The sequence below is a fragment of the Hemicordylus capensis genome, chromosome 10 (genome assembly GCF_027244095.1).
Source record: "Hemicordylus capensis ecotype Gifberg chromosome 10, rHemCap1.1.pri, whole genome shotgun sequence".
Taxonomy (NCBI): Eukaryota; Metazoa; Chordata; class Lepidosauria; order Squamata; family Cordylidae; genus Hemicordylus; species Hemicordylus capensis.
In genome coordinates, this window is record NC_069666.1 from 5,847,626 (window position 1) to 5,861,374 (window position 13,749).

The 13,749-nt window shown below is 43.2% G+C and overlaps 1 protein-coding gene across 9 annotated transcripts in view; it reads left to right on the plus strand.

Annotated features, from left to right (window-relative positions):
* MEF2A (myocyte enhancer factor 2A) overlaps positions 1-13,749 on the plus strand; it is an 84,345-nt gene that overhangs the window by 29,203 nt on the left and 41,393 nt on the right. For all 9 annotated transcript variants that reach the window (XM_053272231.1, XM_053272234.1, XM_053272235.1 and 6 more), the window contains exon 3: positions 3,874-4,077. In XM_053272231.1, the coding sequence (XP_053128206.1) occupies positions 3,874-4,077 (204 nt within the window). The remainder of the gene's footprint in view (positions 1-3,873; positions 4,078-13,749) is intronic.

Genomic DNA, 13,749 nt, shown 5'->3' on the forward strand with positions numbered 1-13,749 from the left:
TGTATGTGTTATAGAGTGAGAAGCTTAATTTGAGTCCTGGTTCCCCAGCTGTTTTTATCTATCTATCTATCTAAACATATTTTTATACCGCCCAAAACTTTCATCTCTGGGCAGTTTACAATTAAAATCATTAACATTAAAATAATTTAAACCATAAACCTAATTAAAAGCCTGGGTGAATAAATATGTCTTCAATGCCTTTTTAAAAGTTGTCAGAGATGGGGATCTTATTTCATCAGGGAGCACATTCAAAAGTCCAGGGGCAGCAATGGAGAAGGGCCATTCCTGAGTAGCCACCAAACGAGTTGGCGGCAACCACAGATGAACCTCTCCAGATGATCTTAACTGCGGTGGGGCTCATGGTGAAGAAGACGTTCTCTTAAATACCCAGGGCTTAAGCTGTTTAAGAGACCTTAAAGGCCAAGTTGAAGACAGATCATCCTGGAGAGAATCTATGTGGTTGCTAAAAGTTGACATCGACTTGATGGCACTAAATCAATCAAGTTGTTTAGAGCTTTATAGGTAATAACCAGCACCTTGTATTTTGCCCAGAAATGTATCGGCAGCCAGTGTATGTAAGTATGTTTTATTTTTATTTATTTATTTAACATATTTTATACCTCCCAAAACTTACATCTCTGGGTGATTTACATCAAAGTAAAAACATTAGTTAAAACAAAAAAAACCAAACGTTTAAAATATTACAACAATTTTAAAATTTTAAAATAATAGTTTAAAACATCATTAAAACAATATTTAATTAAAAGCCTGGGTGAACAGATGTGTCTTTAAATACTTTTTAAAAGCTGTCAGATGGGGAGGCTGTTATATCAGTAGGGCGCAGCAGCGGAGAAGGCCCGTCACTGAGTATCCACCAGATGAGCTGGTGGCAACTGCAGACAGACCTCTCCTGATGATCTCAATGGGCAGTTTTTGAAAGTGTAGTTCTTCCAACACAGGAGCAATATGGTCTAGATGACCCAGAGACCAACCTCGCCACCGTGTTCTGGACCAACTGCAGTTTCTGGACTATGTACAAAGGCAGCCCCACATAGGGCACATTGCAGTAATCCAGTGTAGAGGTTACCAGCTTATGTACCACCGTTTTGAAGTCATTCATCTCAAAAAAACGGATTCCGTTTCCCTAATCTCCACATAATGGTGCACCAGTGGGGATTGACTTTCTGTGGGCTAAAAACCTGCCTCACAGTTAACTCTGTTGGTGTATTCTGTTACAAATATTCCTTGTCCCCTGAGTCATACTGACCTTGTTGCATGTCCGGCTCAGAAACTGACAGTCTGATTATTTATGCCTGTTTTGCTTGGCCGGGAGTATCCTAAAGCGAGCTGAATGATTTGTGGACTCAGGAATTCTCTGCCTGACTTTCCCTGTAGCATCAGATAGTGGCTGAAGGCATACAAACAGGTAAATTGGGAGGGAAGTAGATTTTCCTAGGCTAAAGAGTACCATTTCAGGTGTGAGGTTGGTATCCTATCCAGGATATAGCCAGTATTGGTGGTGTCCCATAGATAATTGTGTACTCGTTTGTAGCTAGGAGGAGATGATGTGTAGTTGGCTAAAAAGGTTAACTCTTTTGCCAAGATGAGCTTCTTGTGATTCAATATGCTGACTTAAAAATTCAGGCAAAGACTAAGGTCTTCTCCTGGGTTTCCTAGTCACAGTTTTCTTGTCCAGTAATCATAGGCAGTAATGACTTGAGAATCTCTAGATGAGATCTCCATAAGTCTCAGCCAGTGTTCTATTGCACAGTACTTGGATGCTCATTTTTAGGAAGAGAGGTCAAACTTGGAAAGTCCCCCCCTAGTAAGGGTAACTGAATCAGGGATGCTACTACTTTTTCAATGACTGTAGCCATAAGCAAATGTTAAATTAATAGGGATGTGCATGGACCAGTCCGGAGCACATTCTAAGGGCCTCTGGGCCAGTTTGGCGCCGGGGTGGGTGGGTGGGTCTTTAAGGGCGGGGGAGGGTGTACTTATCCCTCCCTGCTGCCCCTTCCCCGTCCCCCACTTCAAAAGCCTGACTGTGCATGCACGTCACATCCATGAGTCTCATGCGTACTTTGCGTGTGCACACACGTCTGATGTACGCATGGATGCAATGCATGCGCGTGACGTTCGCACGTGCAGTCAGCCTTTTGAAGTCCTTTGCCAAGGAATGGGGGAAGGGACGGCAGGGAGGTACCCTACTGCCCCATATGCTTTTAAAAAGGGAGCGCTGGAAGGGGGAAAGTGGCGGGAGGGGTAAGTACACCCTCCCCTGCCCTTAAAGAGCCCCCTCCCCAGTGCCAGACCGCGAAGGTGCGCTTTCATGCACACCACAATAAATTAATGCTAAACTAGCTTTACCCTCACAGCGCATTTGTGCGCTAGTACTTGATTGCTCCCTTCTCTCCCTGCCACAGCGCCCCTCACCTCAGAGATCTCTCTACACTCACCTGAGCTGCACTCCTGCTCCTCTTTCTCCTTCTCCATCCCGTTGTTTCCATCCCCCTCTTGGTCACTTCTCCATCCCTTGACTCCATCCTCCTCACCCCTTTTGGTCACGGTTGCAGCGTTGCTGGCGCCTATTGGCCAAGCTGCAACCCCCTATCCCCAGAGACCTCCTCACCCAAGCCCTGCTCCTGCTCCTCCCCATAGGAGCAGCAGCAGCGGTTGACTGGACTCTTCCTTGCTGCTGCCACTGCCATGGCCGCTGGTTTCCCTCAGGCTGCTGACAGGCCCGGGCCTGTCCCTTACCTGCCTCCCTCCCTCTGCCAATGGCCTCGGTATCCCCAAACCGCAGCAGTGGTTGACTGGGCCCTTCCTTGCTGCCAGTAGGCACCACCTTGGCCGCTCGTTCCTCTCAGGCCATTGACAGGCTTGTGCCTGTCCCTTGCCCTTCCTTCTTTCTCTCTCCTCCATTCACTCTTCTCTGTCTTTTCCCCCATCCCTTTTATTCTTTCTCTACCTCTTTCTCTCTCTCCCTTCCTGAGTTAACAGATCTTGTTCATCTTGTTTTCTCATCTAATTCACACAACAGCGTATATGTATGAATGATTCCTCTCCCCTACAATCACTAACATCTTCCAAACTGTAACAGTTGCATTCCAACTGACCTTAACCATCACAGGCTCATCCTCTCTATGTGCATATGGAATCCCCACTGCCCAATCACCATGGTGCCATAGGCTCCTCCTCCCTATCTGCATATGGAATTCCCACTGCTCAATCAGGTGCTTCTGCTTGCGAACCCGTGCGAGAGCTGCCACACACGGGATTAGCCACTGGTATGCCTTAGAGAATTAAATGTATAGAAGATAGAAGTTATTTACCTACTGCCAAGAGAACATCTCCTATAAGGCCTTTAAAAAACCACACTTAAATATTAATGTCTGAAACATGCAAAATACAAATATTTATACAATTACAAGTGTGCAGAATACATATACGTGTATGAACCATCTTGGGGAAAGTGAATATGAGGAATGGGTCTCCCATGTTGCAAACCCCTTTTGAAACTCGATGGCCTTTCAAAAGCAGCGTGTGATGTAGGATGAAGGTTCCATGGGTGTGTGTGTGTGTGGAATCTCACTAGCCGTGCCCAAGCTTTTAGGGAGCACCTAAAGAGCTCTTTGCACCCCCCCATTACTACCCCCTCTCTCTCAGAAAAAAGGAGCAGAGGTAAAACTCTTATTTCTGGAGTCGAGGCTTGAAGCTACTTTTCTCTACTATGTACAAAATTTGTCTGTTTCACAATGGCTCATTGGTAATGAATGCATTGTAATAAGTCATCTGTTGCTATTCAAAATATTTTGTAGGATTTCCTAAACAAAAAACACTACCTCCCCCTTTCTTTTCTCTTTTGTGTAGGTGACCTTTACAAAAAGGAAGTTTGGATTAATGAAGAAAGCCTATGAACTGAGTGTGCTCTGTGACTGTGAAATAGCACTCATCATTTTTAACAGTTCTAATAAACTCTTTCAGTATGCCAGCACAGATATGGACAAAGTTCTCCTCAAATATACAGAGTACAACGAACCCCATGAGAGCAGAACCAACTCGGATATTGTTGAGGTAACACAGATTGTAACAATGAACACATCTTTTTAGTAGTGGGAAAAACAACCATCTTTTTTTTGTATGTAGTGCTTTTCAAATTATACATTGCTCTATTGGAAATACTCAAGATGGATAACAAGTGTGTGTCAATAGTGGGTGGGACCTGTCCCTAAAGGAATCTCAGTTGTATAGGGCATGGCTTATATTTTACTGACAAAAATAAAATGGCATTGGGAAGTTGTGGTTTCTGTTGCTATAAAATGATGTGCCTTTAAAATATAGAAACTGAGGTTTTGTTGATGGTTTTTAAAGCTGTGGGTAAGGGTACCAGTGTTCCCTCTAACAGGGATTCCCAATGTTGACTACAACTCCCAGAATCCCCAGCTGCAATGGCTTTTGCTTGGGGATTGTGAGAGTTGTAGTAAACATCTGGGAATTCCTGTTAGAGTGAACACAAAAGCACTGGTGTCTAATTAAAATGAAACTTAAGCTTCTGTTTAGGTTTGTTCTTTGAGAGAGAGAGAGGAAAGAGAGAGAGAATTCAGCAAGTGAATGTAAAGAAATTAGACAAATACCACATTCAGTCAGTCAATGTTTATTTTGATCAAAGATCAAATACAGAAATTAAAACAAAAAAATAAATACATATAAATATTACAACCAACTGGATCATGACTGTACCAATTGGTTGTATTTTCACTGCTGCTACACAAAATTTAGCTACCATGTAGGTTATGGTTTGATTTGTATCAGATTGCAATAGCTTGGTATAGAACTCCTCCAGTCTGTCTGGGTGCCTCTGCAGTAGAGGGGAAATGTATCCTGAGTCCTTGTAAAAGGGGCAGTATAACAGGACAGTTTGGATAGTTTCTCTCTCCTTTGCCCCACATGGGCAGGTTCTATCAGCCAATGGCATTTTTGAATATCTACCCTGCAGGGTGAGGAGGGGAGAACATTATGTCTTGCCCTGAAAAATTCCTTTCTCAGCCCGGGGAAGGAAAGTGTTATTAAATAATGCATGGGTTCCCATACAAAATTTACAGCCCAGTCCCTCGTGTACCAGGGCAATCCATTAACATCATTTTGATATTCTATATCATCTACCCGTTGAGGAAGATATCTGTTTGGCTTGCTCATAGCCTAAAGAAATAAGGAGTTCTACTGAACGACCCAGTGACAGTAACTTCTTTGTAATTTCCTGTTTCCACTTGGGCTGATGGTCATCTGAAAGGACCAAGGGAGTTAATCCAAATGGGAAGAACTGCACTCTAAGCCAAGAGCTGATCATACACTTCCAGGGCCTTGGGTCAATTTTGGGCACCCCACATTTTAAACTGTTAAACCACATTTTAATAGTTGAGGTGTAACATAAATTGGTATCTGGCAAACTATACTTGGTAGCCTTTTCACACTGTAGTCTCATTCTTATTAATTAAAACAGAGTATGACATTTTGACAAAGCCACCTAATGGCACAGCAGGGAAGTAACTTGCCTAGGGAGCAAGAGGTTGCTGGTTCAATTCCCTGCTGGTATGTTTCCCATACATTGTGGGTTGTGTTCTATTTTATATAAGGTAATGAAGAAAATACCCAGTGTTTCAGACAGAAGCAGTCACAGTTCTGAGAGCCAGAGACTTTAAAATAGTAAAACAAAATCTTCTGTTGAATCTGACATGACCCACTTTTTTAGATTTAATAATTCTTTCAAGTAAATCGTAGCAAGTGCTTTTTAAAATTAAATGCACTACTTGTGTAACTGGAATCTGTCAGTTGATTTCAGGCCATGGAAATTATTGTACAGCTTTGGGCGGTGTCTTTTTTTCCATTCTTCTTAGGCTAGTAACAAATGGTTTTTCAGGTGAGCATGGGCGGGGCAGCTGTTCTTCGCCAGAATTCTAAATAATTGCTCCTCTGCAGGGATTTCTTCTTGGGGAGTTGGCAGATACCATGTAGAACTATGAAGATACTCAGAGATGCACAGAGATGGCAGACATTTCTGTTTAAGTTTCCTTTCTGTATTTTAAAGCTTTTTTTTTTTATCAAACCCCTGTGCTTTTAACCAAGAAAATATAGCTGTTGCCTTATGTGATGTTACTTAAGAATTCAGGGATAACCTCTCCTCCTGTGAAACACTCAAAAGAATACCTAATCTACTTATTATAAATCATGCAAAGTTGATTTTATTGCAATTAATAGACTGTTTCAGCCTCTTTCTTTACCCCTTTGCTCTCCAATATGTACTAGAGCATTTTGAGTATGAATGTGTGCATTTTAGTAGGACAGTAAACATGTGTCTAAAACCCTACATATAGTTGAAATTTTTGTAAAATCAGGGTGTTAGCTTTTTCTAGAATTGGGGTGGACCTTTTGGTGTGGTGGTAGTACTTAATTACCATTTTGAAATGGAAAAAGTACAGGGAGAAGAGAGCCCCTTCTTTTCTTGGGCATGGACTCACTAAGTTGTATTACAGTTTTGGTTTGACCAGTCAGTTTGCTACTGTATCAGCCACTTCTACAGTACTGCTGAATGCTTCCCCAAATATCTTTTAAAAAACATTAAACCTTGCACGACAAATCTCTGAAAACTCAGCATGTGGTATGCAGTTGGCATGCCGTGTGTGCCTCTTCCAGCAAATTATAGTGAGTGGATGAAAACGGAAGTAAATTGCAACACTTCATTGACCTTCAGTAAGCCTTATTTTACGTAATTGTATAGTTATATTTCACAGCCTGTGGCATCTTGCCAGCAAAAAGAGCACACTTGGGTCTGGCACAGCCATAACCTTCAGTACTGTGACATCACTGAGGACTCTGTGCAGTACAGTGTGCCGCTCAAGGGTATTTGGAGCAACAGCTGCACTAGCTAAGGCATAGAATTGGTGGGGTTCTTGGTGGCCCTTCCTGTCTTGCAGGTCAAGGCTAGGGATGTGCTCAAAATGTGATTCGGAAGCTGAATCGCATTTCGAGTTCATCTCTAGCCAAGGTGCAGAGGAAAATGGTACCCTGTGAGCAGGGCTTGTTCAATGATAAGGGTCCAGGTAGGGCAGTGATCTTTACTCTTTTTCAAGTGGGGGCCACTTTGGCCCAACAACAACAATAACCCCAACCCTTCAATCTAAGAGCCATTTCCCACTGGGTTGATCGTTGCACAGTACCGCACTTTTCTCAGTGCTGGGACGGCCCTGTAACAGAGACAGAACTCTCTCTTGAGCTCTTCCTCTAGAAGGAAGGCGCTGAGAAGGGGTACACCTGCCAGCACTCTGTGCACACCTTCCAAGGTGCTGCATGGACTCAAAGGGAAGGCTTGGTTTCCCTTAAAGGAGTCTCCCAGGGCTGAGAAAAGTGCAGTACTGAACAGTGGCAATGTTAGTGCCCAGGGAACTATGCAAAGCATTCAGTCCCAATAAACAATTAGGGAGCTTCACTTAGGGTTGGTGGGAGCTACCACTGCCCCCCAGGCCTTACAGTGAACAACACAGAGGTAGGGAGTTTCTCTGGCAGTGGGTAGAGCTGGACTATGTTCTGTGTGTCCTCATCAACATGTCACTTTAGCTCCCATGATACAAGTTGTGTCGCATCAGATTCGTAGCTTGAGGTTGCGAAGTAGTGGTGTATGTTTGCAGTGCTTTGAGATGTTTTAAGAAAGAGTTTGTAAATATGCATTGGGCTGGCCGTCCACAGGGAATAAGGCTCTTCTGTGGGCAACTAGGAACATAAGCTTCTGTTACCTGCAAGTGCTATACTGGAAATATGCTACAGGTGGGGTGGGGGTGGGGGAACCAGCCTAGATATTCATGGCAGAGTGGGCATCAGGCTAGTGCTGGTTTTTGACAGTACCTTTTGTGGACGACGAGGAGAGAGCTTGAGCTTGTTAAAATTTACACAGCTGTCTTAATCTCTTCTATTTGGCATGGATGAAATGTGTTTACCTACAGAACTTCAGAAGTTACTAATACAGTGGTCTAACTTTAAATGCCAGTATAGCTAAACATAATTTTTGCAATGTTGAATTAATTAGTTTGATAACATTAATGTTGTCATATCAAGTGCTTTTATTAGTGGATCATCTGAGATCTTTAGAAGTTGAATTTATAGGCTGATGCAAGACTCTGAAGTAAGCTACCCAATGGCTTGCAGTTTCTTGGAGAAAGTAGCAATGTCGCTTGGAAGCGTTGAAATTACATGTCATTCCCTGCTACTTCTGTCCCCTTCTATTAAGGCAGTGCTGATTCAGTACAGCCCCCTCACTAATTTAAAGTGTCATGGTTCAGGCGGTTGTCTAAAATGTGACCTGCCTCCTTGTTTGTCTTGTGTTTATATTAAATGGCATCTTTGGTAGTCACACACATGAGAGGGAGAAGGTAGAGGTGTGTGTGTGTGTGTGTGTGTGTGTGTGTGTGTGTGTGTGTGTGTGTAAGGATGTGGTAGATTGTAATAACTAGAAATGCATGGGTTAGTACAGAGGCTCTTACTTGTGGGGCTCTCACTTGTGGGTTCTTGGATGATATTGGACTATGACTTGCATCATCCCCAGTGGCCTTTGGTCATTGGGGATGATGGATGGGAGTTTATTAACATCCAGGGACCAAGTGTTGAGAGACCCTGGACTAGTAGTTGTCAAGTCCCACCTCATCTTAAGTGCCACTAACTATTCTCTTCCTATGAGGGTGGAATCCACACCTCTCATTGTAGACTGGGATTGCATTGTATAGTCTCCCCCTGTATATGCATATGGTTCACCATTCAGCAAAGGAATCTGTATGTCTGTAAGTCTTACTCAACAGTCCTCCAGTGACTGTTGCTGGTGTCTATCTTGTGTTTCTTTTTAGATTGTGAGCCCTTTGGGGACAGGGAGCCATCTTATTTATGTATTATTTCTTGGTGTAAACCTCCCTGAGCCATATTTGGAAGGGCAGTATAGAAATCGAATTAATAATAATAACACATGGAACTCCCTCATTGGGGTAGGATAAGTGTATGTGATCCTGTGTGAGGCAGCTTTTATGGCCAACTTGCAGTAGACTGTCCTAATATGTGTTGTCTTTTTCTATACATCTGAACAGTTGCTGAAGTCGCATTTTCATTGCTAGTGTCCCCAATGGTGTCGAAACTTGTTCTGTAAGTCTGTAGCTTTAGGAGACAGTGTAGAAAGCTAATTTTCCCATGGCATGCCTGCCGCATAAGGAAGCAGGTGTGCCTCTGCAAATTAGATGGTGTGTATGCTGGGGTTGGCGGTGGGGAGGGTTAAACTTCAGAGAACTGCACAGGGATGCTAGTGGAGGAATACCAGCATTGCCTGCTCCTTAATTTGGTCTGCTAATTGTTGGGCTATTCTTGTTTAACCTGCCCTTGCTCTTGCAGGGTACATACAGGTGACAGTGCAAACAAAATGAGAACCTCGCAGAAACAGTGTTGGTGTGTTCCTCATGTTCGGAGAGTACATGAATGAATGCCCATGCTCTTATTCATTAAGCTTGAGCTGTTATTTAAACGGTGCATAGTCTCTACCCTTAGCTGTCAAACCAAAAAGAGAGCGAAAACTGCCCCTTTTTGAAGAGAAGCCTAGACAGCATTCATGACTTGGTCACGCAGCAAGCTGGTTCTGACAGTCTTGCATGTGATTGAAGGCTCTTTAATGTGCAGTACATGACAGCTGGTCAGAGTTGAGGTGGCTGCGTGTGGCTGCCATAGTTAGTCACTGTTTTGCAGTCGTGAGTAGCAGCCATGACTGGGGCCTGCATCTCAAGTGTATCCTCTGTTGGGCTAACTAAAACGTGCATGCAGTTCAACTAGGGGAGAGAAATATTCCACAATCTGGTCGGAGAGCTCTGTCTTTCTGTGAAGATTCTGAAAGTTATTGTCCTGAAGGGAAGAAAGGATCTTGGCTTAATAGTATTTCTTTGAGTGCTGCGTAAAATAAGAACCCGGTTAGTCTCTTTCCTGCCCAGAGGTCAGTGACATTCAGGCAGCAAGCAGATACTTCTTCCTTCTAGCCTGACAACAGAACAGGCAGATGCACGGGCTTGCACACTTATTTGGTGTAGTGTAGATAGGTGTGAGTTCAAATGCACAAACTTCAGCGGAAGTACTGTGTGTCAGGGACGTAGCGAGGTTGAAGTGGGCCCTGGGACAAGAATTCAAAATGTCCCCTGCCCTCTTCTCTCCCCACTCCCCATGTCTTTGCTGCAGAAGAACTATTATATATGGACATAGTGTGTGGGGGGGGGGGGGCGGGGGGGATTTCAGCATGCCCTTTTTCTTGTTGCTAAGCAAATAATATCCCCCACTCTGATCAGGAGCTTGCCAATGAGTCGAGGTGGGAGGGGGAAATAAAGAGTTGAGCTGTTTCCCAGCCAGCGGCCCCCTCATTCATGGGCCTAGGGACAATCCTCCCCCCCGCCCCATGAACTTGCTTCCCTCCACTCAGAAGCATAGTGGCATGCACTAGACCTCCTTCCAAGCAAACAGATGAAACTGGCTCTCATTGGCCCTCAAGTGCCTCTTTTGGGGTCCCATGAGTTAGCATGTCCATCTGGAATGGCTGTCGCTAATAAGTAATTTTTCAGTTTGTCATATGTTTAAAAATTGGGTGTATTTGTCTTTGAGTAAAACTAAGGTTGTGGGTTACAGTTGACTTGGTGCAAACCATGTTTTGTAGCATAGTGAGTGAATGACTTTAGTGTCGCAGATCACTGGCGATTTTGAGAGAGCTGATGCATCTAGAAACACTCTTTGGCCAGTTACTGTCACTCTGAATTACCTGAAGCTTGACAGAAGGAGAATTGCCAGAAGCAGAATCTTTTAAAAACAGTAACTGCTTGGGAGCGATTTAGCTTCTGAAGCTGCATGTTGGGACAAACCGCGTTTTAATTTTTATGCCTCCAGAGAAATAGAAGGCCCAGGGTTTCCCGCTCATCCTTAAAAGAAACTGGTTCTGCACAGTTACAAGCAGTAGCAGCTGTCCCGTTCTGACACTGACACCAACTGTTGCATTTCTGCAGCCAGCATCTAAAGATCGCCTTTAAGCTAGGGAGTAGGGACTTATGTGAACCCAGTGTGGTGTGTGTGGTACTGTTGTCTGTCAACGAAGGAACTTTAGGCTATGTTGCACACTGCTTTTGAAACTCTCCTAGGTTTCCTCAGTCAAAACAACCAAAGTGTTTCAGGATTGGAGGGAAGAGTAGCTCTATGAATCTGGTTGAAATGCTGAACGGATAGTTCAAATTTTGAAAGGGCAGAATTGAGCATTGTGCTGATATAGGAGAATATTTAGCATGGTTATCTGCTTACATTTGAAAAGTGTGTGTGTATGAGAAAATTAATTTCATTCCTCTAGATACTTGTGGAGGTTAACAAGCTTCAGAATGTTAAGATGTACCTGTAAAATGACTTGTCCTAGGTGTGCACAAAAAGATAATGTATGAAAACCTGCTTGCAAATATTGACATCCATATTAAGTCGATATTATCAAATGCACTTTTCAAAGAGCTGACATCTGTTCATGGCTGCATAGTGAGTATGCATTTGCTTAAAAAGTTGGGTTTGAGTGTTGCCATGTGAACTGGTGCTTGCATCTGTTTGCATAGTGTCGGCCCTTTCTTGGCATTTTGCTTTTTTCTTTTGAGCAGAGAAAAACAGCAGCCAATGGCTATAAAGATAAAGTGTGCCTTCAAGTCGATTATGGCTATACAAGCATAGTATACGTGTTTGCTTTATGTGGAAAGGGAAGCTTTGGAGAGTGAACCTAGATGGCTTGGTTCAGATGCAACAGGAAACCATTTTCTGCTATGTGAACAAGCCCTGGAGAGCAGGAGGTTTGCATACTGCTACGCCATCCTCCATGCACTGAAGGAAGAGAGAAGGCTTCCATTTCCTATTTTAAACAGCTTTGTGTGCCATCCGTACTCAGAACTATGATGTGTTCAAATAAACCAAGATCAATCTCTGGTTCCAGATCCAGGTTTATGAGCAAACCATAGTTGAAACGGTTTGCAGAATTTGGACAACATATGGGGCTGTGGTTGGTTTAGTTTAAAATTGAAAAGGGAAGCTTTTAATCTCTTCCTCTGATGTACAAAGGGAATGGAGTGAAGATTCCTGTGGCTCTACAACGCTCAGTCATGTGGTGCCAAACCATTGTTTCCCACTAGGCCAACAATTTGTCCATAGAGCAAGACTTCTCTCATAAATATCCCATGATGTAACGGTTTACTCAATACATATGTATATAACTTTAGTCGTGGAGGAAACTTAATAAACCCAGTCCAAGTGCTGAGTTCAGTTAGGTGACATGTAAATAAGAATGCTTAGCATCCCAGTCCTAGAAATAGTGTATGCAGCTTGTAAGAACAAGGCATGAAAGAAGAAAGCACGTTTGTGGATATTATAAACACATTAAAATTGGACGTAAGGAATATTTACATCCAAAGCAAAAAGAAGGTTGTGTACAGGAGACTCTCGTTATATGTGGGTTCTGTATCCGCAGTTTCGTGTATTCGCAGGTGTCTAATTGACACCCGGTATGACACTGCAGATACAAAGGGGTTAAAAACCATTGTATCCATGGTCCCTAGAGTGCCGGAAGTGACCACAGAGCTTAATTTCTGGCCGCCATTTTGTGAATCATTTCAATTTTAAAAAATTGGGGGGGAGAATCCACCATTTGGGGCACATTGCTGGATGACAGGAGACCGTGGAGCACGGTAGGGCACTTTATTTGGCTCGTTTCAGTGTTTTTTGGGTATTTGGGGGTAGCTTTTTCCTGAGTCTGGGAATCTAACCCCTGCATTCCCATAGACTCAATGACTCGTTATCCATGGTAATATGCAGGAACGGAACCCCCACGGATGATGAGGTCCCCCTGTATTGAAAATGGAATTGTGAAATGTTCTTTAATCGTACATGTTCTTTAATTGAACTAAACGCTAGCTAGAAAGTAATCGCATCTAATTATTAGATTTGGACGTTAATATCCCAGTCCTGAATCTTGAATAACTAGAAAGTAAAACTGCATTTTCCGTCAATGAAGCCTAGATTAAGCTGAAGTTGATTCCAGCTGGCATTATACCAGGCTGTTTCTGTGAATCCATCCAAAATTTCACTTGACATTAGGGCTTAAAAAATAATGCAACGGATTGGTTACCTTTCTGGTTTTTGTGTGCTTGTCTTTGTATACTCAGCATAGGGACTTTCATACAGATGGCTAGGAGGTAGAAATCCTATGGAACAATGCCAAAATGCTTAAGCACATATTAAGATGATCCCTTGTATTTGATTTTAAACTATGATTGGAATGAAGGTTGCATTGTAAGTCTTTGGTAACCACCGCCTCTTTTGATCCTACTACTATGATTCAAGCTTTGTGTATGATCAGTTTGTCACTGAGTAAGCTTCATGGCTGAACAGGTATTTTGATGCCTGTTTGATTTCCAGACCCATCAGAAGAATCTTGATGGATCAGGCTCAAAGCCTATCTAATCCAGCACTCTGTTTCCCACAGTGGCCCACCAGATGTCTTTGGGAGCCACATAACCAGGAGATAAAGGCATGCCCCCTTTCATACTGCTTCTCCCTTGCAGCTGGTAGTTGGAGATATTCTGCCTCTCAACATGGAGCTAGCCTATAGCTATCAGGACTAGTAGCCGTTGATAGATTCATCTTCCACCTAAGCCCCTTTTAAAGCCACCT